The 23,903-nt window shown below is 52.7% G+C and overlaps 1 protein-coding gene across 1 annotated transcript in view; it reads left to right on the top strand.

Annotated features, from left to right (window-relative positions):
• The window catches only part of LOC148219404 (uncharacterized), a 35,510-nt gene extending 12,093 nt beyond the window's left edge, over positions 1-23,417 (top strand). Inside the window, exon 3 of the mRNA XM_088157631.1 lies at positions 22,955-23,417. Within this exon, the coding sequence (XP_088013757.1) occupies positions 22,955-23,417 (463 nt within the window). The remainder of the gene's footprint in view (positions 1-22,954) is intronic.
• The last annotated feature ends 486 nt before the right edge of the window (positions 23,418-23,903 follow it).

Here is a 23,903-nt window from a genome sequence, read left to right as displayed (position 1 = left end):
CCATAGGCTTTTGGAGAATGCACATTCCTGAGTACAGTCAGATTGTGAGCCCTCTTTGCCTGGTTACCCGCAAGAAGAACGATTTCCACTGGGGCCCTGAGCAGCAGCAAGCCTTCGCCCAGATCAAGCAGGAGATTGCTCATGCAGTAGCCCTTGGCCCAGTCAGGACGGGACCAGATGTGAAGAACCTGCTCTACTCTGCAGCCGGGAACCATGGTCTGTCCTGGAGTCTGTGGCAGAAGGTGCCTGGTGAGACTCGGGGTCAACCACTGGGATTCTGGAGTGGAAGCTACAAAGGATCTGAAGCCAACTACACTCCCACAGAGAAGGAAATCTTGGCCGCCTATGAAGGAGTTCAAACTGCCTCAGAGGTGATTGGCACAGAAACACAACTCCTCCTGGCACCCCGACTACCAGTGCTGGGCTGGATGTTCAAGGGAGAGGTGCCTTCCACACATCACGCCACTGACACCACATGGAGCAAGTGGATTGCCCTCATCACTCAGCACGCCCGTATTGGGAATCCAAATCGCCCTGGGATTCTGGAAATAATTACAAACTGGCCTGAAGGTGAGACTTTTGGATTGTCTTCTGAAGAAGAAGAGGAGCAAGTGGCATGTGCTGAGGAAGCCCCACCATATAATGAGCTACCGGGGCTGAAAGACGATATGCCCTCTTCACTGATGGCTCCTGCCGAATTGTAGGCACTAACCGGAAATGGAAAGCTGCAGTATGGAGCCCCACAGGACAAGTTGCACAAGCTACCAAAGGACAAGGTGGATCGAGTCAGGTCGCAGAGCTAAAAGCCGTCCAGTTGGCTTTGGATATTGCTGAACGAGAGAAGTGGCCAAGGCTCTATCTCTATACTGACTCATGGATGGTAGCTAATGCTCTGTGGGGATGGCTGGATCGCTGGAAAAAGGCCAACTGGCAGCGCAGAGGGAAACCCATCTGGGCAGCTGAGATTTGGCAGGACATTGCTGCCCGAGTAGAGAAATTGACCATAAAGGTTCGACACGTGGATGCACATGTACCCAAAAGCCGGGCTAATGAAGAACATCACAACAACGAGCAGGTGGACCGAGCTGCCAAAGTGAAAGTATCACAGGTGGATCTAGACTGGCAGCACAAGGGAGAATCATTCCTAGCTCGTTGGGCCCATGATGCCTCTGGGCATCAGGGGAAAGATGCAACACACTGATGGGCCCGTGACCGAGGGGTGGACCTTACCATTGACAGCATCTCACAGGTCATCCACGACTGTGAGACCTGTGCCGCGATCAAACAGGCCAAGCGGGTGAAGCCTTTGTAGTACGGTGGACGATGGTCGAAGTACAGGTATGGGGAAGCCTGGGATATTGACTACATCACCCTTCCCCAAACCCGCCAGGGCAAACGGTACGTACTGACCATGGTGGAAGCAACTACTGGATGGTTAGAGACCTACCCTGTGCCTCATGCCACTGCCCGGAACACCATCCTGAGCCTAAAAAACAAGTCCTTTGGAGGCATGGTACCCCTGAGAGAATTGAGTCAGACAACGGAACCCATTACAAGAACGGCCTTATCAACACCTGGGCCAGAGAACATGGTATTGAATGGATATATCATATCCCTTACCATGCGCCAGCTGCCAGGAAAGTTGAACGGTGTAATGGACTCCTTAAGACTACTTTGAAAGCACTTGGTGGGGGAACCTTCATAAATTGGGAAATGAACTTGGCCAAAGCCACCTGGATGGTTAACACCCGAGGGTCCATCAATCGAACCGGTCCTGCCCACTCTGAACCCCTGCACACAGTGGATGGGGTCAAAGTCCCTGTGGTACACATGAAAGATATTTTAGGAAAGACTGTTTGGATTAATCACACCACATGCAAAGGTAAACCAATCCGTTGGATTGTTTTTCTTCAAGGACTTGGTTGCACTTGGTGGGAAATGCAGAAAGATGGGGAAACCCGTTGTGTACCGCAAGGAGACCTAATTTTTAGTGAGAACTGTATGTAAGGTTTCATTTTGTATTATATATCTGTAAGAGGGTATTGGTTTGGGTGTGATGTAGATGGTAATAGAATAAGGGGTGGATTATGTCCTGGGGTACAATGCAAAAATGTGTATTCTATCACCATCTGTTAAAATGTGGGAGGGCTGGTGATCCTTATCTCTGTGGGAGATATCCTCTGCTGATGTGCCATCTGATAAAATCAGGGGGATGATCATCGTTATCTTTCCACAACCCATCCTTCCTCCAGAAGATATATTCTGTTAATGGGCCATTAAGTCCTATTGTGTGACTGATAAGATTACATCATCCCATTGGGAGATGCCCCAGCCAGGGGCAGGAGCCAAGCCTTTCCTACCTAGATAAAAAACTGGGGTTTGGGACCCGAGGGCAGACCTTTCTACTGGATCCCAGAGGAAAGTCGGAACTTTTCCACATCATCGCTGGATCTTCGGAGGAAAACTGCACCTTCTACAGGAGCACTGCTTCAACTGAACCACATCTGTCATCCAGGAGGACTGCAGCCACCATTTATACGGACTGCTACCAACACCCTGACTGACAGGGTGTCTGGTTGTATTTCTGACTGTGTGGTTGTTTCTTTTATATTATTGCATGTATTTTATTTTTTCTCTTTTCTCCTATTAAATTGTATTACTGACTTGGAGTCTCGCACTGGTTTTACTTTCAAACCAACACATCTTGTTATGGAAAACATCTGCTCAGTCACATAGTGGGCATGCACTACCTGCAGGTCACACAGCGGACACTGATGAAGACGACGAGCCTTCATCGGAAATAAGACCCTCAAAAGGATGAGAGATCCCCTAACCCATTAGTAGAGCATGTGCCATACAACATAGTGATGTAGATTTTAGGAATAGAAACTAGGAGGAGTTCTCTAGAAACTTCTGTAGCATATAGGATATAAATAGGATTTTTGGCCTTGATGCTTTGGTACGTGAGGAATGGCGAGCCACTCCCCATATCCCCGGTCAGTTTTGCTTATGCTTCATATGAACCTCAATTATACTAGATTATATTCTCAAATATATGCATTTTGATTGTATTCATCTCCAATACTTTAATTGTATCCATTTATAATTGTTACTATTAATTTAATTTAATCTCGTTGCTTGATAAACTGGAAAAATAGAACGTCATTCATAACATTATCAAACAAGTCAGAGCAAGAGAATGAGAAAATAATTCCTACGAAAACATCTTCCCCTCACCCTTCCCTCCTTCCCGGATTTCCTGTTATTCTCCATTCCCTCCCCTGTCCCCACACAGGGGATGGGGGTCACAGTCAGATCGTGTCACTGTTCCCGGTTCCTGTCTGCAGTACAGAGGTGGCTGCCCTGTCCCCAGGACTGTACCTTGGAAGGTTCAGACTTCTCGATCTGTCCACTCCATCTCCCCCTCCAATATGCACACACACACGCTTTTTTGCTTTTTTTTTTTTTTTTTTTTTTTTTTTTTTTTTTTTTTTTTTTTTTTAGTAAAACAAAACAATATTCATAATTCTCTTAAGTCTTTGTTTTTCCCTAGTTCAAGAATTTAACACAGCCTTGGCTGAACAACAGTCCATGTCAATTAGCACCGTTTTCTAGAAGTGACAATCTCTTTCGTTCCTTCTTACCTACAAGTCCCTGGCCCTGTTTCCAAGCAGATTCCCAGGGTTTGTTTAAGTCACATTCACCCTGTTCCTTTCACCCGTCACTGCCGGAGCCCCCTCACCTGCTCACCCTCGCAGGTTCCTCCAAATGCGTGTCCCTGCCCGTGGGCTGGGCTGAGCTGAGCTGAGCTGGGCTGGGCTGGGCCGGGCTGGGCTGGGCTGGGCCGGGCTGAGCCGGGCTGGGCTGGGCTGGGCTGGGCTGGGCTGAGCTGGGCCGAGCTGGGCTGGGCTGGGCCGGGCTGGGCCGGGCTGGGCCGGGCTGGGCCGGGCTGGGCTGAGCTGAGCTGAGCCGGGCTGGGGGCAGCGAGCCCGGCAGAAACCAACACCCGCGGGACACTTTGGTTCGCAGGGCCCGAAGGTCCGGGGTTCCTCCCTTTCCCCTGTTCCACTTGATTTAGGATTAAATTTTTGGAGGGGATAAAGGCGTGTTTTTTCTCCAGCACTGGGTGGGTTTTTCCCTTGCATGGAGCACTTGGGCCTTCCCCGGGCCCCTTCTGCCCTCTTGCAGAACCAGTGGCATTTTCCACCACGCACAGTTTGTAACCAAGAGGCGGCTGCAGCCGAGGAGGCTCCAAGCGCCTCCTTCCAGGCTGACTCTGCAGATGCCGAGGCTGCTCTGGGCTCTGCCAGGGCTCAGCTCTGGGCGAGACTGGGCTCGCTCTCCCCTCGCATTGCTCGGGGCAGCTGAGTCACAGGGGGAGAAGGCAGGGACACAAGGGTGTTGAGGTTTTAAGAGAGTTTTTATTCAAAAAACTTCCATAACAAACAGTCCGAACGACCCTAACTAACTAGCAGTGCTAACTACCATAACTAACTAGTCCTAACTACTGTAACAAAAAGCTGTTCTCAAGTGCTTCATCTCCTCTGCTGCACCCGTGGTTGCTTTGCTGCAGCGATCAGAGGGCTCAGGCTGGAGAGAGGCTTGGCTGATGATAAAAATGGGTGCTGACCAAAGGATAAAAAAGAAAGAAATGAACCATTACTTTCCAGAGTCAAGTTCCTGGACGAAGGGGAATGGTTTGAAACTCCAGAGACAGAAGCAAGCTCAGATTAGGTCTAAGGAGGAATTTTTTTACCAGGGGAAACACTGACAGAGGGTGCCCGGAGATGTGGGAGGTGCCTCCTCCCTGGAAGCATCCAAGCTCAGGTCAGGCAGGGCTCTGAGCCACTTGAAGATGTCCCTGCTCGTTGTGGGTCACCAGGTCCAGATGACCTCGAACGGACCCAGACAACCCCAACCAGGCGAGGATTCTGCTTGCTTTGCGTGTGAAAAGCAGCGAGGCTGGAGATTATCGGAGGGGGGCCCCCCAAGAAAACCCCTCCCTGGCGCTGCTGTTTCCCCTGCAGCCGCTTCGCGCTCACCTGCAGCAGCTCCTGGGCAGAGAAGCGCCGCTCGTCGTCCGAGTCCAGGCTGCACTCGAGGAAGTCCCGCAGCAGAGCCGACAGGCGCCGCGGCTCCTGCAGCTGCGGGGTCCCGTTCTGCCGGATCAGAGCCCGAGCCTGCAGGAAAAGCAAAGGCAGCGCTGTGCCAGCTTCCTTCACACCCACAGCTGCTCACATCGACCCCGGTAACTCAGCCCCAGCTCCGGGGGCAGTTTCCTCCCTGGCAGACATGCTGCTCACGGCTCATTTTTCTATGCCAACCAATAACCCCAAACCCTGATGCAGCCACAGCCATTGCAACACCCAAATGATCTTGCTTGAGAGGCCATTTAGTTGTCTGACTTTGTTAGTAGGAACCTCCATCAGAAACAGCACATTTTGCTTCTCCAAATACGGACACCAGCTTTACAGGCCATTTTCAAGAGTCAGTGTGGTCTGCGTGTGTTATTTTAAATTGCATCAAACACATGTCTGCAGTGCCACTGACACTGAAGTAAATGAATTCCTGATGCCCCATCCCAGAAATTGCCAGGCAAGGAACAGGAGGTTGGGGTTGCTGAAAGCTCAGGCTTGATGACAGAAAAGTAGCTTGGACTAGGAAGGAAATAGGTTGGACTACAGGGATGTTAAGCAATCATCTTCATGTTTTAGACAAGCTTCCCAGTGAGAAAAATCAGGGGGGAGCTCAACTTAAACCTCTCTTAAAAACCTCTTTTAGAAACTCCTTCAGAGAACTTGTTGGGTTTGGGGATGGGTTTTGGGGTTGGTTTGTGGTTTTTTTCCAAGATAACATTAGAGCTGATACACTGGCTTCACATTTTCAGGTCATCCTCACTGACAGAAGAGCTGCAACAATTTGAAACCCAAAGCAAATTGTTGCTGGAGACTGCAGAATATTCATCTGCGTTCAGGCTCGAGTCTTCTGGGAATTCCCTTCCCAATATGCAGAAACCTCCAGCAGCTCCTCCCAGTGCAGGGTCAGCCTGTGCTCACAGGCCTCTGCAAACACTGGAGAATTTGCCTCTTACCATAGCCCCTGTTTCCTTGAAGTAAGGAGGTTCTCCTTCCACCATCTCGATGGCCACAATGCCGAAGGACCAAATGTCCACCTTGGGGCCATAAGGAGACCTGGTCACAACTTCTGGGGCCATCCAGTGAGCAGTGCCCACCATGGAGCTGCACTGGTCCTGCTCAGGGCTGAGCTGAGCACAGAGGCCAAAATCAGCTGAGGACAGAAACAAACACTGTCAAAGACAGCTGCAATGAGGAAACCAAGCACAAAGATTCCCCACTCTCAAGGTGAGAATGCAGTAGTGAAGTCAGCTGGAAAAGTCCTCAGGGCTGTGGCCAAGGAATGATGGAACTGGACCCTTAAATAAACCCTCAGCGTTCATGCAGTGGCTTTTACTGATTCCCTTGCAGTTTAGATTCCAACTCCCGTCCCTCTGGAAGGGCCATGCCCAGAGCAAAGCCACTCCTGACACTCTGCTCCTCTCCTGAGCTCTCTGCACGGGGCAGCCGCTCTCAGCTGGCAGCAGGGGCCGGGCAGTGCCAGCAGCAGCACTTGTGGGGCTCTGACCATCACTGGAAACAGCCTCACACTCACACCCCGGGAGCACCGTGCCTGGCCACGAACACCCACCCAGCTTGACAGAGCCAGCCATTCCCAGAAGGATGTTGGAGCTCTTCACATCTCTGTGGATCACCCGGTTGGAATGGAGGAAATCCAGGCCCTGCAGACACTGAGAGACAAGAAGAAACACAAGAATAAAAATCAATTGTCACAACACATCACACAAGAAAGGACAGTTTGGAATTCTCCCAGCAGCAACTTTGCTGTGACAGGCCAGGAGACAGTCCAGGCAAATGGTTCAAGGCAAAGCTGAGAACAGCAAATCAAATCAAATCAAAGAAAGACAGAGAGAGTACCACAGCAGCAGGAAAGAGGACAAGAACAGAGTAGAAGTGTAGTGATACTGGCAGGCCACTGACTTCAGAGGCTCTTTCTTCTCCAATTCATAAAAACAACACAGAAACAAAGCCCTGAGCATGGAGCCCCTCCTGCTCTCTCAGCCTGTTTGGAAGGACCATCGTGTCCAAGCCATGGGAAGCACAAGCAGGATCCCTCACCTCCCGACTGACAGCTGCCATCTCTCCTTCAGCCATGCGTGTCTGTCTGACAACGTCCTGCAAAGTTCCTCCATCCACGTATTCCATCACCAGCCAGAGATCTTCGTCAACAAGGAAGCTGGAAGAGGAAAACAACAGCATGGAGATGAATGTGCACTGCTCAATTTCCCCATGGAAAAGCCTCGAGTGGAGTTTTGTTTCCAGGTCACTTGTCAATGAGAACACGATCAGATGGAGAGACATTCCTGCACAGACCTTGGAATCTGCACAGTCTGAAGGAGAAGGAGACACCTGTGAGAAAGGAGATGCCTTAGATGGCAAGCAAGTGAAAAACACAGTTTAGCAACAGCCCAGATCAGTGTGGAACCACAACACTTGCCCCCAGCTGGTTCAGCATCTGAACTCATCAGTTCCACCATTCCCTCCAGAACAAGGCAATGCAACTTCCAGAGTTATCCAGGCAAGGAGGCCGTACAGCACTTGGGACAAAAGTTATCAACTCTTTGGAAAACCTTACACAAAGTCCCTTCAGAAACAGGCAAGGCCATTGAAAAATGGGCAAATGAGGCATTTCTGGAAACCTGGACTTCCTGGCATCTGCAGCAATGGAAAAGAGTTGGGAAGAAGAAGCCAAGGGAAATAATTTCTGCCATGGTTTTTCAGCACTTGTCATAAGGCACAGCAAAGGGGTTCAGCTTGAAGAAAAAAACCAAACAAAAGCATGGAGGGAGTGAACTGCCAGGCTGTTGTTGAAGATATGGCCAGGTCAGGCTTTTTCAGAAGAGGCTACTGACTACGAATGAAAGATTAACACAGGGCCCTTGCACAGGATAAGACCTGAACCACTCACCTGTCCAAAAAGATGACAATGTTGGGGTGGTTCTTGCCTTTCAGGAGCAGGATCTCATTCACAGCTCGTTCCCTGTTCTGCTCTCTGAGACTCATTTTCTTTATGGCCACCTGAAGTGACATTGCAGACCTTTAGCTGGAGGGGTCTGTGGCAGGAGACCACAGCAAGCATGGAGTGAATCTTTTTGGAGCGACAGAGCCAGGCTGTGCCAAACTGCCTTGGCATGGGACACCAGAGCTCAGCAAGTGCCATTCCCACAGCCCATTTCTCTGCTGGCTGGGGGCTGCTTACAGGACACGTGGCCAGAGACATTTGGCCTTGTAAGCTCTGCAGAAATGGTCCCTCAGCTGTCAGCCTCAAAGCTCTAACAACATTTTCTGCACCTACAGAATCTGCATCTTCTCAAATGGCCTTAGTTTATCACTACTCCGGTGATGATGATGATCATCATCATCGTTATTATTTAAACACATTTTGCAAGCAGGAGGTAATTCTGATGCTGTGAAACAGAGCAAAACAGCCCAGAACCCTTTAGCAATTCTATGGGACTTGGTCATGATTTCAAATGCCACTGCTCTGTTTGGGATTGCACAATAAAGCAAACACAGACATCCATTGTCACAGGGTGTCACTGACACCAGACCCAGTTGTGTTTCAACTGCAGCGTTTAGGAGAGAGCTTTGCTCTGGACATCCATCTTCTCATTTCTCTCCCTCTCTCTCTGTGAACAGCTGCAGTAGGACTAAAACCCCAAACTGAGCCCAAGCAGGATCTCTCCCTAATTAGGCCTAATTAGGCCTTTGAAGATGAAAAGCAGGATGGAAAAACTGCTAAATAGTGTTCCTGTCCAAGGCTGGGATGAAGATAAATTGGGCCTCAGTCTCCACCTGCTGATGCATTCATGGTTTTAGATATGAAGACCAAGCCATGGTGTCCAGCTCTGACAGACACCACTGCCCTCCTTGCATTCCTCTGGGCACTTCAGAAGCACCAAGGCTGTCCCAGCTGTGTTCTGAAGGCTGACACTGCTCTGCCTTCAGAGGAGCAGCCTGTGCAGGAAAGCTCTGCTGGGCCCCCAAAGCTGCAGCCACAGCTCCCAGCAGAGGGGAAAGCCCTCGGGAGCTGCCAGACGTGCTGGACGTGGTGGCACTGACCTCTCCTCCAGTGGCCCTGTCGAGTCCTTTATAAACAGTTCCAAAAGCCCTGGAGACAAAACAGCAGAGAAGAAAGAAGCAGAGCTTTAGGCTCTGGCAGTGAAAGGCAGCCCAGACAGGAGATCTCTGCTGCCTGCAGCATTCACAAAACACCTGCGTGCATCGACCCTTCAAACAGCAGTGCAGCAGCCACCAGCCGTCTGCCATGCAAGGTGTGCAAGAGAAAACTGAGCCCAACACGAAGGAAAAGGGCTGGAGCGAATGTCCACACTGAATTCCTTTAGTTCAAAACCTGAGGTGGGAGTTGGTGTCTAAAGAAGTGGAAAAGAATGTATTTCATCCTTTTGCATTTCCTGCCTAAGACTTGCAGGATCCACAAGGGCCCTGCCATCAGGCAGGTGATGCATTTTCCCCTCGAGTGCAGCAGCTCTGTGTCTGTTACTGAATGCATGGAGTTTATTACCTGTGCTGAAAAAAGCACTTCTTAGTTCTTCTTGAGAACTGTTTTCTGAGAGTCACCAGATGGTGAGTTGCTCTTTAGGGCAATCAAATTCCAGGCACAGAAGACCTTCCAGGTCCTGCTCCTTGCTGCAGGCAGGACACTGCCAGCCTCAGAGGCCTTTGACTGTGCCTTCTGACCACAGTTATCAATTCTGATCAAAACTGAGAGACAGCAGGATCATACCCCAGAGTCGGAGGGTGTTTGGAGCTCTCCTGACTCCAGCAAAATACCTGGGCCCTGCTTGTGCAGAAGGAACTGCCATGCACTTACCCTTGGCCAATCTGCTCCAGTCCCAGGTATTTCTCAGCAGGCTCCCCCACGCTCACGATGTTCCCTGAAAGAAACCACGTGGAAGATGCTCCCTCCCAGATGGAGACCCCGCCTTGCAGCAGAGCCAGAATGCAGCCCCACTCCCTGGGGCCATGAGCCCCTTGGTGTCAGCTGGGGAAGGACAATGAATGACTCGGTGACATTCAGCTGCAGAGCAGCACTGGGTGCAGCTCATGCTGAGACACACACACAGCACCCTGCTCTGGCACACAGGAACAGAACAGACGTACTCAGCTGCATCAGGCACCGCTCCCCTGTCCCCTCTGGCTGCAGGGCTGTGCTGCTGTCAGAATGTTCAGCCCAGGATCCCACAGCGGAGGGAGGGTCAGTGTGCTCTTCCCAAGCAGAAGGAGGTTCCTCGTCCTCTTCCCAAAATGCTGCAGGTTCTCCACCCTCTTCCCAAAATGCTGCAGGTTCTCCATCCTCTTCCCAAGCAGAGGCAGGTTCTCCATCATCTTTCCAAGACGCGAGACGTTCACCATCCACATCCCGTGCTGGGATATATTCACCCTCTTCTTCCCGAGCCACAGGATGTCCTCTGTCCTCATCCCACACCGGGAGATGTCCGTCGCCCTCATCCCACGCCATGGGAGCTTTTCTATCCTTGTCCCATGCCAGGGGATATCCACCATCCTCCTCCCATGCCGGGAGATGTCCACTGTCCTTGTCCCACACTGCGGGAGCCTTGCTGTTGTATTCCCAAACCACGGGGTGTTCACCATCGTCCCCCAGAACAGCGGGAATCTCACTGCTGTCTTCTTCCTCTTTGGAAGCAGAGGGAGCCAGAGGAGGTGCTGATGCAGCTTTGGTGCCCTGAGGACAGACAGTAGCGTGAGGGACAGGAAGTTCGATCTCAGTTGTCACCTTATTTATCCTCAGCTACACATCCAGCTGCACGAAGCACAAACAGAGTTCAGAGTTGTACAAACTAACAATGGGCTAAAAGTGACATTGCCACTTATTGTTGGGAATTCGGTATTTCACCATGGCTAAGGCAAATCCTCTGCCTGCAAAACCAGACCTGCAGCTCTTCTAAAACTCTTCAGCAGAAAAGGAGAAAACTGCCAGGGATCCCTTTGCTGCTGCTGCTGCTGCTGCAAAGACCCTGACAGGGACTTTCCTTCGGCCTCCCAGGATGGCACTCGGCTGCCACACACAGAGCTCACAATTTGCTGCACAATTCTGAACACCAGAGGTTTCTTCCCACTCACCGAAGGAGGAGCTGCTTGGGATCCACGCATGAGGTGCCCTGCAATGGGAGAGGGAACATGAACCAGATGCTGGTAGGAAAAAAATTGCCCGTGGTGGGAAATGCCACGGAGCAAGGTAACCCCAAGAGAACATTTTGCTTTCACAGCATCCCTCCAGGAGCCACAGTCCCTTCACAGAGCAAGCAAGAGAACAGCACAAAATCCTGGGCTGTGTCAGTTCTTGGCTGGACCAGCAAACAAAGGGAGTTCCAGGCTCCACTGCCACAGACGCCCTGCTCGAGGGAACAGAACCCCCCCAGGCCTCATTGCAAACGCCTCGCTGGCTGCAGACACCCCCTTTTTGAGCTGCAGCTGCTGGCAGGAGCTCTCCCAAACCAACGGTGTCTTCATGGCAATTTGGTTACAAAGTCAACTCAAAGGTCCAGAGGAAGAACAGAAAGCACACAGCAAGCCCAAAGCCACAGATGCTGCACCGAGAGAAAACCTCAACTTACTTGCCAAGTGGGTTAAAAAATACCCCGAATAAGCCACAGAGTACAGAGTGCAAACTGCAGCAACCACTTGCTGGATCATTGTGGCTGCGCTGCACACGTCTGCAGGCTGCACCCCTGCAGGCACACACGGACACGGGTCAGGGCTGGGCTGGCTGCCGAGAATGCCTCGGGCAGGAGGATCCTCCGGCAGTCAGCAGGCACCCAGAGCCTCTGGGCACTGAGGCCTCTGTGTCCCACAGCAACGGGAGCACCGCTGGGATGTGGCAACGCTCCTGTGACATCACAGCAGCAGCTCACGAAAAGAACGCTTGGAAGGTTCTCGGTGTCACTGTGATAGGTTGACTTAGGAAGAAGAAACTCAGAAGAGGTTCTTCCTAAGGGAATTTTTTCTGTGGGGGTTGGGATACCTGCAACAGCCAATTAAAGAAAGTTAGTTCGCTCCGGGAACACACATTTTGAAGGAGGTAATCCAGAACTGAGTCTCTTTGTCTTTCCGGTGGCTGAGCAGGTAACATCAACCCGAGCTTCCCCCTCCCCCATGCGGGGGGGAGGCTCGGGAGGCCGCTTGGGCCCCGTTTGCCAACGAGGGGGACCCGATGGCCGGGGGGAGAAAATGTTTTGTGATAAGACCTTCACGGCTTCCTCCTCCACAGGCCTGCGGCTCTGGCGTGGGGGGGAGGCCGACTCTTGCTGCTGCCGGACGGGCCGGGCCTGCCCGGGTGGCCATGAGCAGTGTGGGGCTGCAGCCCAGCCCCAGAAAGGCTGATTGACACCTCAGCTGCCCCCCCAGCACGGCCTGAGCCTGGCCCAACTTTAGTAGTTGTGTTAAACTTTAACTCTTTAGTGTTCAGATAAGATTTGCAAAGCCTCCAGCCTTTCCTTTGAATATGAAAGGGAATAAAAAGATTTCTGAAGTCAATGATGTAAGAGCTAAGTTTTTGAGATGGAAGGAGAATGAGAAGATGCTGAAATGTCTGAAAATCTTTTTTAAAATTGTAGGGATGAACTGATGTACTGAATATTCCTATAAACCATGGAAAGAGACATGGGGGGATGGAATTGTTCCATGTAATAGAGGATTTGACCAAAGAGCACCTGTGTTGAGAATTTCTGCCCTGAGAAAAGAAGGGGATTTTGGTTTTCTGAAGATGAAGCCTGAGCAGAGAGAAAGGAGACAGAGAGAATCTTTGCTGTTGAACATTTCATTCTTAAAAGTAATACCCCATGAGACAGACATGGCCCACATCTACAGCTTTGGGATGGCTGTGGAGTTGGGAGGAGCGTCACGGTTGCAGGTTCTCGGGTGGATGCAAATCGTGAAAGATAAAACCACAAGAGAACTGTCTTTTTCCTTCTTGTGGGAAAAATCCCTACAACTTCAACAAGAAGAGGCTTCTCTCTCCAGAAGTGAACTGAGAAAGACTAAACTGGGGACTGACCGAAGTATTTGCTATATGTTTGTTTTGTTGTTATGAAGATTAGGAGAGGGCGGGAAGGAGTGATCTGAAAAAATCTTATTCTGAATTTTTTTTTCCTTTCTCTTTGTTTATGTAGTTAATAAATTTTCTTTTATACTCTCTCAAGTTTTAGGCCTGCCTTGCTCTTTTGCTGCTGGTTCTGTCTCACAACAGGAAAAATAAGTTTATTTAAATTGGCAACTCAAAACGAAGACAATGACAAAGAGAGAAAAGTAGAAATGGAATAGAGATGGGAGGAGGGAAAGAGAGTGACAGAGCCAGATTAAGTAGAAAACCTCTCCAGTCTGTGGATCCCAGTGGCTTCCTGTGGATGCTCTACATCTCTGTCTTCTTGGTGCTCAGGGTTCCCCACAAACACGGAGTTCAGGGGGTCCATACACACTGGGGGCAGGTGGGAAGGCCCAGGTTCCTCCCCTGGCAGGGACAAGTCTGACACAGGCTCTGGCAGCAGCCTCTGGCTCTGCTGCATCCCTTTGCATCAGGAGCAGTGCTCTGCTGCAAGGCCTCAGCAGTGAGTCTGGGCAGCACTTTGGGGCTCTTGGATGGATTCTGGCCCCTCCTCAGCTGCCCCTCACGGCAATGTGCCGTGGATGTGGCCTTCCCGGGCTGGGCATTTTCCAGCGGAGCCAGTTTGTGTGAGGGAGGATGGGTGTTGAGTGCCTGTGAGCAGAGGTTCCCCCACAGCCCCAGAACTCTCGTCCTCCCTGGCTGGCTGTGGGCAGTGTGTGCAAACGTGGCCTCAGCAGATGAGCCTGTGGGCTACGGCCTCCCCCAGCCCCAGCCTGGCCCAAGCTGATTTTCAGGACAGCTGCTGGCTTTGGCTTTCTTTGGATACATTCTCCTGCCTCAGTCTCGTGTCCTTGTCCCTAGACCAGAGGTAATTAATCAGTGGTGTCACCTTGATGGTACCTCAGGTGCTGTTAGGCCACTCAAGTCCCAGGCCAAAGCTGCAGTCAGGTGAAGGAGGGCTGGGCTGGGGTGGTCTCAGTCTCTTTATTCAGTTTCGCCATAATGTGCAAATCTCCTTCCTGGCAGCGTTTAAGCCATTGCCCATAACATTTCAGTGTGTGACAGCGCTGCTGTGCCCAGAGCCCTGTGAGGCCCAGTGGCCCAGGACAGACCCCCCGAGCCCCACAGTGCCAGGCCTGGCTTTGCAGGCTGGGCTGTGCGGGGCCAGAGGAATTGGCCGGATGGACGCAGGCAGGGAGTTGTGGTCAGCGGCTCCATGGGCGGCTGCAGGCCGGGGATGAGGGGTGTCCCTCAGGGAGGGCTCTGCCTCGGCCCCGGGGGGGGCCCAATGCGAGGGCGAGGGGCTGGGGGGGCCATGGGGGCGTTCGATCAATGGGGAGGGCCCGGGGAGTGCTGAGAAGGGGGTGGGGAGTGGGGGGGAGGGAGGGGTCCCATGGATTTGGGGGGAGTCTTGATGAGTGTGGGGGGAGTCCCATGGATTTTGGGGTCCTGGTGACGGGGGGAGCGGTGAGTGGGGGGGTCCCATGGATGGGGGAGGGGCTGTGAGTGAGGGGGGGTCCCTGCGCTTTGGGGGGGTCGGTGAACGGGGGGGCAGTGAATAGGGAGAGCCCCGGTAAATTGGGGGGGGTCCCTGGTGATAACCGGAGGAGGGGGGGAAGGAGCGAGCCCCAAGGGACGCCCCCCGGTGCTGGGGACACCCCGGTGCCCCCCCAGCGCACGCCCCCCCCCCATTCCCGCTCCTGTTCCCGGGGGAAGTCAAAGGGGAGGGGAGGGGCGGAATCCCCGGGATGGGCAGGGGGGGCACAAAGGGGGGTCCGGGCCCTGTGCACCGGAGGGTGGTCGGTACACGAGGGGGGGGTCCAGTCCCGGTGCCCGAGGGGGCGTCCCGGTGCCCGGTGATTCGTGAGGGGCTGTCCGGTGATTCCTGGGGAGGTCTCCGGTGGTCCTGGTGCATGACGGGGGGGTCCCGGTGACTCATGGAGGGGTCTCCGGTGATCTCGGTGCCCGAGGCTGGCGATGTTTGAGGGGGGGTCCGGCGGTCCCGGTGCACGATGAGGGGGTGTCACTGCTCGATGGTGGGGGGGAGTCCCGGTGCACGGTGACGGTGCTGATTGATGGGGGAGGTCCTCTGGTGGTCCCGGTGCCCGGTGATTGATGGAGGGGGTCTCCGGCGATTCCTCAGGAAAGGGGGGGCGGTCCGGTGATGCCGGTGAAGGAGGAGGGGAGAGAGGAAACTCGAGGGTCCTGAGGGGGTCCCGGTGCACGAGGACGGTTAAATTCGGGGGTGCTGGTGCTCGGAGGGGGGATCGGTTCCTGGTGTGTGACACAGAGAGAGACCCCGGTGACACTGGGGACCCTGGCACGGGGCTGGTGACACTCAGGGGATCCGGGTGGCACAAGAAGCTGGGGGCACCCGGTGACACAGGGCTCTCGGTGTGACTCTCGCGGGGCTCTCAGTGACACGAAGAGCCCCAAATTCCTCTGGGTGACACAAAGAGCTCCCCAGACTGGTCTGGGTGACACGAGGAGACGGTGGCACGAGAGGAGCCCTTTGCACGAGGATCCGTCGCACGAGGACCCCCAAAATTCCTCGAGCGAACCCCCCCGAAATCCTCGCGCGGGACCCCGCACTCAGCGCGAGCCAAACCCCCCCTCCCCTCCTGCTCCTCACCCCGGGGGTCTCCGGGTGATCCCGCCCCAGGTCCTCCCCTTTCCCCCTTTCCCCCTTAGGGATGGGAAGGTCGGAGGGACTGAAAGGGGGGTGCAGGTGCGGGTTTTTTCCGGGGGGGTCCCGGCGGCCCCCGGGACGGGGTCAGTGCTCAGCAGCGGGGCCGCGCCGCTCGCACCCGTTGGCCGAGATCGGGGAGGGCGGCCCGGGGACCCCCCTGGGCCCCCAAATCACACCCGGGTCTGCTGCTTTAGTCCTGTGCTCCCAGCGCCGATTTTTCTCTTTATTCAAGTCTTTTGGTGTATTTTTTTTTGCTAAGATTTAATAAACCTTTAAAATTTTACAAAGTGAGCGTCGTTTCTCCAACCCTGCACTGCCGGGGTAGGAGGTGAAGCTGGAAGGAGGGAGGCGAGTGGAAAGCTGGTTTGAAGGGTCTTCATTTACTTCTCATTATCCTGCTCTGAGTTTTTGGAGTTTTCTGCCAGAAATCTCTCCCCTCTCCCACTCATCCACAGGGGTTTGGGGCAGTTTTCCCTTTTGGGGGGAAATTAAAGCCAAGCACAGACGCTCCTAATTAGGGGTAGCGGCAGTGCGGCTCCAGGGCTGCGCGCTGAGCCGGAGGCAGCGAACACGCGGGGCTGGGAAAGGCGTGCCGGGAGCTGCGGAGAACTTTGTTTGTGTTTCCAGGCCAATGGCGGCTCGGGCCCGGGCCCGTTCCAGGGCTGTTCCTCATCTCCGCCTTTGCCCTCCCACAGCCCCGGGGGCCCTGAGAGCGCGGGCCGAGGCTGGGCCGTGTGCAGAGCCCGCCCCTCGCTGCCATTGGCTGATTGTGCCAATGTCACTCCTGGTTGTCGCGCGCTGATTGGGCAGAGCAGCAAAGGCGCCATTGTGGCAGCGTCTGTGCGGGCCCAGCAGCGGCGGCAGCGGCCGGAGCCCGGGGAGGCGGCGGCGGAGCTCGGAGGCGGCCCCAGCGCAGGTGGGAGCCGCGCTCGGTTGTGCGGGGGCTCGGGGCTCGCGGCTCGCTGCGGGCCTCGGGGGCGGCAGGGGGCTCTGGCGTGTTGGTTGTGCCGGTGCGGGCCCGTGTTGGCGCTGGGCTGAGGGCGCTGCGGGAGCGGCTGCCCGCGGTCTCCTTCCCGCTGGGGCCTCGGCAGGAGCCGGTGCCGGAGCAGCGCTGGCTCGTCCCGGTTCTTGTGGGTGGGACAGAGGTGTCTGCCCTGTGCCCGGGACTGTGCGGGAAAATTCCTGTGGGCAGAGGTTTTTGTGCCCGCAGGAGACAGAGGAGTCCTTCAGAAGTGACTTTATTGATGAACAAAGAGAGAGGCCATGCGGCATTTGCCATGCGGTCTCTAATGCGCCGCCTCCTTTTTATCCTCATTTTCCCGCCCCCATCTCCGTCCCCTCTGGCTGAGGTACTTGGAAGGTTCAGACTTCCTGATCCACCTACTGCATGTCCTCGTTAATATGCACTCCTACTACGATATTAATCTTACTGCTTTCAATCCCTCCTTTTCTCATTTTCTCAAGAATAGCGCTAAAACAAACTTTTAATTTCCATTGACTCAATCTCTTTTCCTGCGTCCTCTTTGGAGCAAGGTGTCGTGCATGGTAAAAAGCTGAGAGTTGCTGCAGCACGTCAGAGAAGGAGCAGCATTCGTTTAAGCAATGGTCTGCCAGGGAACCCTGAAAACGTGTCCCATTCCCATCCTTTCTCTGGAATACGAGCTATTTTCTTATTTCCTTTGTTATCTCTTTCACCACTTTTCAGTTATCATCTATTTGCGAACAGCAGTTTGAGTCATGTAATTTTCCACACACTCCTCCTTCTGTGAATAGATAATCTGATCCTATCCCATGGGAAATGTCTCCTTCCTTATTTCAGTGGATTGGTCGTCAGGAAGGTCAGGAGCTGGAGCTGTGTGGTTGGTTATTATTTCGAGGATTCTTTTTATCCTAATTCTGCCAATCAAATTATGGATGGATTTTCTGTGTCCTGATATGAATTCGTTAGGGTTCCCAGGGGCTGGTCCATGGTGTTGTAGGATTGGCTCTGGTGTCTGTTCATCTTTTTTGCGTTTTTGGGTGCTCCCTCCATCCAGGGCTGCATCAATTGACCACTTTTCTCGAATTAAATCACCACATACTTGGATTTCCAACTCATTTCCCTGAACTTGTGGCACCAAAACCACCCCAGTGCCCCAATACACCCTATATAACCTGGACAGTGACAGCACAGGTTGGAGCAGGGAGAGGGATGATTCTCCCACACTTTTTTTAGTAAAGCTTTCCCAACATTCTCCGTTTGCTGATTCCCTTTGCAGCTTAACCAATTTCTGTTGCAGTCAGATATCCTCACTATGGGCTCTGCCTTTAGTTGTGCAAATTCCATCTGTGCAAGCAGGCAGAGTTTGGGGTGAAGGACAGAGGAAATCAGCGAAATTCCCCCCCCCCAGGCATGAAGATCCTGGTTCATTGTGCACACATTGCCCTAGCAGTGTTAATTTGCATTTCTAAAGCTCCTGTCCTGGCTGTGCCTGGATCCAGTGCTTCTATTACAGAGCAGCCATTAGGTGATCCACATGTGCACCCCCACAATCTGTTTTTTTTTCTTTTCTCTTTTTTTTTAACGATATTTTACTAACTGTTTATGTGTTGAAGCCTCAGTATTAATACTCTTGTAGTTTTGCAAAATGCAGCATAAAGGTGAGCATCGAAAAACTCTTTCTGAACTTGTGCCATCATTAAGAGCCACCCACAAATACACACAAAGAAATTCCAATGCAATCTAGATTTTTCTATTTCTTCTCCTAGGAGTACAAATTGATTCTCATACCCTTGGTCCAAACCCAACTCAGAATATAAAAGTAGGATTACTATGACAAATTTTCCTAATGGTGTAATCTTGTCACTGAAAGTGCAGGAAAAACAAAAACTCTCCAACAGTATGTTAATGTTAGAGAGTCAAGGCAGTACTTGATCCTGGTCAGGATGAGCAACAGAAATCATTTCATCCACACATAGCCCGGGTGTGCAGAGAAATTCATTCCATGAGATGTGAATTTTACGGGATTTTCCCTAAACTTTTTACTGTCTGAACCCATTGAAATCCATTGGTTTAGTGTTCATTGCTTCCAAGCTGTGTAGTTCTTAGTGTTTGGTTTCCTATTGCACACGGATTTCTCCTCTTCTGATGTTAATTAGATCCACATTCCTGGATTTCCTTCTCAGTCTTTTCCAGACCAGGTGTCTCCATCTGGGCCAGGGGCAGTGTCTGGGGTGGGTGTTCCTTGATGTTTGCTGATGTTTCCTTGATGTTTTGTTGAATGTCGTTCTCTTTGTGGGTATCTTTTGGGCTATTCCCAGGTTGTTGCAGTGGTTATTTCTGTTGAGTGGTCTAAAATTCCTTTTCAAAAAAGCTTTTAAAATCTCTTTCCTGGGACAAATATAAAGCAAGCTTGACTAGTAAAATGAAATGTAAAAAAAATTAAATTTGGTATACTTTCCAGCAATGGAATCGCAGGCAGCCCAGTGTGTGAGTGTAATTGAGAGGCAGAGTCCTGGGTGGATGCTGTGAACAGCAAAGTGCCAAGGCAGGCTCTGTGCCAGCCCAGCTTCCTGTGGCAGAGATTTCACAAGAGACAGGATTCTGGCCACAGACTGCATGAAATATACATCCCTTATCTCCAGCCCGCACTAGGTGGAGAATTAGCAGGGTAAGGAATTGCAAAGATCAATTCCAAGGGAGAGAATTGAATATCTGCCCTGGCTCTGGCCAAAGGTTATAATGGCCGGATGCTTGGCCTTCAGCCAAGGGCACACACTGACTCAGAAAACACTTCCTAAATGCAGCAACATGTTGCATATTCGTAGACCTTCATGCATTATTCAGAATCATTCTCCTTGACCTGTAAATAATTCTTTTTCCTTCTCTGGTGTTCCATAATCCAGGACTGTGAATAATTTTCTGATTATCTTTTTTAGGATTCTCTGAGTTATTTACATGAACAAAAGCTTTTTACATCAAAATATTATAGTCCAAAGAATTATATTTATCACTACTACTTATAAGTTCTGTTAATCACAGAACTAAAACTATATTCACGCAGCAAAGTTTTTCAACATAGAATATTCATTTTAATATTTACAAAAAGCCAGTAATGTAATATAATACGTACTTAAAACACACATGCAATTCAAATTTCTCTTCTGAGACTTGAAGTGCCATAGCTAGGTCACCAGTTGTTTTGTTATTTTTCATTTTCTCAGCTTTTGTTTCTTTTCTCTTGTCCATACCACAACATTGAAGCTATTGGGGTTTAAAAAGTCATACAATATTCTGGCTAGAACCGGGAATCCTCAATCCAGGTCCTGCAATTTCCTATTAATCCTCAGAATTCTTGCACCTCCTTTTCAGTCCTGGATTACTTCTGAGATTCCCCAGATCCTCTCTGGGTCAATACACCACAGACCTTCATTCAAAATACATCCTGAATATTTAACACTATTCTCCATCATTTCCTCTTTTATTTCAAATACTCAAAAATTATTTTTAGCCTGAACATTCAGCCATTTCACAGAGGCTTCTTCTGCCACTTCTTGTCCTCCTGATTGCAGCAAGTCATCCACATCCTGCATTGACCCAATCCCTGGGGTTGGGGTAAATTCTTGTGATATTTTCTGCAAGGCTTGCCCCAATAAGGCTGGTGCTTCCGTGCATCCCTGCAGAAGGACTGTCCATGTCTTTCCCATTTTTCCTTCTACCTCTTGTTCCCACTCAAAGGCAAAATCCAGTTTACCATCCTGTGTGAGTGGGCATCCCCAGAAAGCATCTTTGCCATCAAGGACTGAATGGTGGCAGTGTGAGGAGGGCACCTGGTTCAGGATGGTGTAAGGATGTGAGAGCCCCTGGGTGCTGGGGCCCCCTTGGGCCCTGGGGTTCATCCCTCAGGGGCTGTAGAAACTCTGCCATGGCCTTTGCCTTCGCCTTGGCCTTTTCCTCATCCCTTCTTGCATTCCCTTGCTGTGCCTTTGTGACCAACTGCTCCAGGGGCTTCTTCTGCCCCTCCTGCAGCCCCCTCAGTGCCTGGGGGTGCTCATCCTCTGACAGCTGCTGAGCTTTCTGCTAAATCATTCCTTTCTGCAGTGACCCAGAGAAAGTCCTTAAAAGCTAATCTGGATGCTTGCACGTCCAATGCCCATTTCGCAGCTGTTCCTTCGTGCTGCTCCTTGTGCTGTGGCTGCCGTGGCCAGCCCGTATCCCAGAGCCGGTGCCTGTCCTGCCGCAGTGTCCAAACGCGGCCCCCCCGGCGGGCAGGGCCGGCAGCTCCACGGGGCCGGGCAGCGGCCGGGGCGTCCCGCAGCCTCCTGGGGGCCGGGGGCCACTGCCGGGCCTGCAATTGCCGGGGGGTGCTGGGCTCAGGCAGCGCCCGGCGCTGAGCCCCGGCTGCCCCACAGCCCCGGCCCGGCCCCGCAGCTCCCCACAGGCCCCCAGCCCGTGCTCCCGGTGCCGCCCCTCTGCGCCCGCTCCTGCCGCTGCCCAGCACAGAGAAACCCCCTGCAATCCTCACCTCCTCGTGTGCCTGTCCTGGGAACCGCGGATACAAAGGATCTGCAGCAGCTGGCAACTTCTGAGGATAAGAGCCTACTGAAAAACATCCCCATCCTCAGAATTTTTCTCTTCCTCCTCTTTTCCATCACCCTTTTTCTTCCCACAGAGATTCCTCCTGCTGCTTCTTTCCTGAACCATATTCCTGCACACTCCCCTTCACCCAATCCCTTCCCAGCACACCAACACCATCCATCCCTTGCTGTCTAAATCTCTTCTGGACTTCCCTTATTGCCCCTCTGGGTGTCCCTATCCTTGATTACCTCTGGAATAATGTACAAACTACCTCAACATGCTCCCAAGGGACCCTTCAGAGATATTTTGGGATCATCATCTCTTTTGCTGGGATCCCTTCGTGGCTTTCCCTTTTTACCCTCCATGGGTGTTCTGCCATGTTTAGTCCCCGAAGATGCCACTGTAGTCCCTGCTGAGATTTTCAGTGCTGTCTGGCTGCCGACTCTTCCCAGCCCCCCTGATCTGTCACTCGTCTGTCTCCTGGCCCCAGCGCCCCCCGGCAGGGGAATTTGGGGAGGTGGGAGGGGGGGAGCGCCAAGGCCGGGCCCCCCCGCGCTGTGGTGGCGGCAGCGGCTGCAGTGGGGAGCGAGTGCGGGCGGGAGCGGCCGAGAGCCCAGCGCTGCCCCAGCCCGAGCTGCCCCAGCTCCATCGCTGCCCCTGCGCTGGGATGCTGTGGGTTTGGGGGGAAGAGGGAGCCGGCAGTGGGTGCTGGGCCTGGGGGCAGCAGGAGAAGGGAAGGAGAAGCAGGGTTGAAGAACAAAATGGTCAAAGGATGCACGTGGGAGGAGCAGGTGGGATTGTGCAGGAGAAAGAAGAGTAATGGAGGATGAGGAGTGTGAGGAAGAGTAGGGACACCGCAAGAGGGTCAGAAATGGGAAGCAGCACAATGTTCCACTCCTCCCTGTATCTGCAGCCTCTGCCCCAGCCCCAGGAGCGTTGCTCCCCCCACATGCAGCAGGTGACTGAAGAGGACCATCCATGATTTTCACAGGGGTGAATCTTGGTGTTTGTGAGTTTATTGGGCTAAATGTTGGTGCTTTGGTTTTTTGCAGCGGCTGAATCTTTATATTTTGGAAGGGATTTGGGCTGAAACTTGCTTTTTGGGGAGTTTTTGATCTATGTCTTGATGTTTGGATAATTTTTGTGCTGAATCGTTGTGTTTTGGAGGTTCTTAGAGACGCAAGATGCCCAATGACTTCCTGAATTGCACTTTGGAAGGAGGAACCCCCAGCCCAAGGTGCTCTCTTGTGTTTTCCCCCAAACCAGGATTTGTCATTCCAAAGGCATCGGTGGATGGAGGAGGAGGAAATACCCCAGAGATCCCACAGGAAGAGGGGCTGCAAACCCAGCCCAGGGATCTGCGAGGAGGAAAGACCCTCCCAGAGCCGGGAAGGCGGCCGGAGATCCAGGCAGAGCTCAGAGCTGGTGGAGAAGCCTCATGGAGGGGAGAAGCCCCACAAGTGCTTGGAATGTGGGAAGGGTTTCAGCTACAGCTCCAAGCTGATCCAACACCAGATGATCCACACTGGGGAGAAGCCCTACGAGTGTGGGAAATGCAGGAAGAGCTTCAGGACTATTTCTTATCTGATGCAGCACCAGGTGATCCACACAGGGGAACGGCCCTACACCTGCTTGGAATGTGGGAAGAGTTTTGCGTGGAGCACTGCCCTGAGAAGCCACCAGCGCATCCACACTGGGGAGAGGCCCTACAAGTGTCCTGAGTGTGGGAAGAGGTTTCAGACCAGCTCCAGTCTCCTCCTACATGAGCGGATTCACACAGAGGAGAGGCCCTTCCGCTGCCCCGACTGCGGGAAGAGATTCAACCGCAACGACACCCTCACTGTCCACCGGCGCATCCACACTGGGGAGAGGCCCTACGAGTGTCCTGAGTGTGGGAAGAGCTTCTCACACAGCTCTCACTTGACCCGACACCAACGGAGGCACCGCTAAGGGAAGCCCTGTGAGTGCCCCGAGTGTGGGAAGAGCTTCGTGCTCTGCTCCAGCTCCATCCCCCGTGGGAGGATCGGTGTTGGATGATCCCCAGTGACCCCCGTTGGGCAGAGCCCTGGTGATCTTTGGTCCTGGTTATCCCCGTTGGGTGGGGGGAAGGGGCTGGAGAGATTTCTCTCCCTTCTCCTTGTGCTGCTGTGATTTGGTTGATAATAAATTCCCTCGCTGTGCCCAGGCTGGCTCTGTTGTTCCCGTGCCGGTGCTCGGGGCGGGATCTCTCCTGTTCCTTCTGTCAACTGCCGGGCCTCTCCTCAGCCAATCAGAGAATGCGATGAAGAAGATTCAGCCAATCAGAGAGAGCAGCTGTGATGACTCACCGGTTGCCGGGCAGACCCGCAGCACCCAGTGTTCCCCACCTGGACCCGCCCTCCCCGCCCAGTCACGATCCCCCCGCGGGGTCCCCCCAGTTCCTCCCCAGTCCCGCCC

The sequence above is a fragment of the Sturnus vulgaris genome, unplaced genomic scaffold (genome assembly GCF_052056855.1).
Source record: "Sturnus vulgaris isolate bStuVul1 unplaced genomic scaffold, bStuVul1.hap1 Scaffold_141, whole genome shotgun sequence".
NCBI classification, from domain to species: Eukaryota; Metazoa; Chordata; class Aves; order Passeriformes; family Sturnidae; genus Sturnus; species Sturnus vulgaris.
This window is presented reverse-complemented; position numbering and strand designations above follow the sequence as displayed.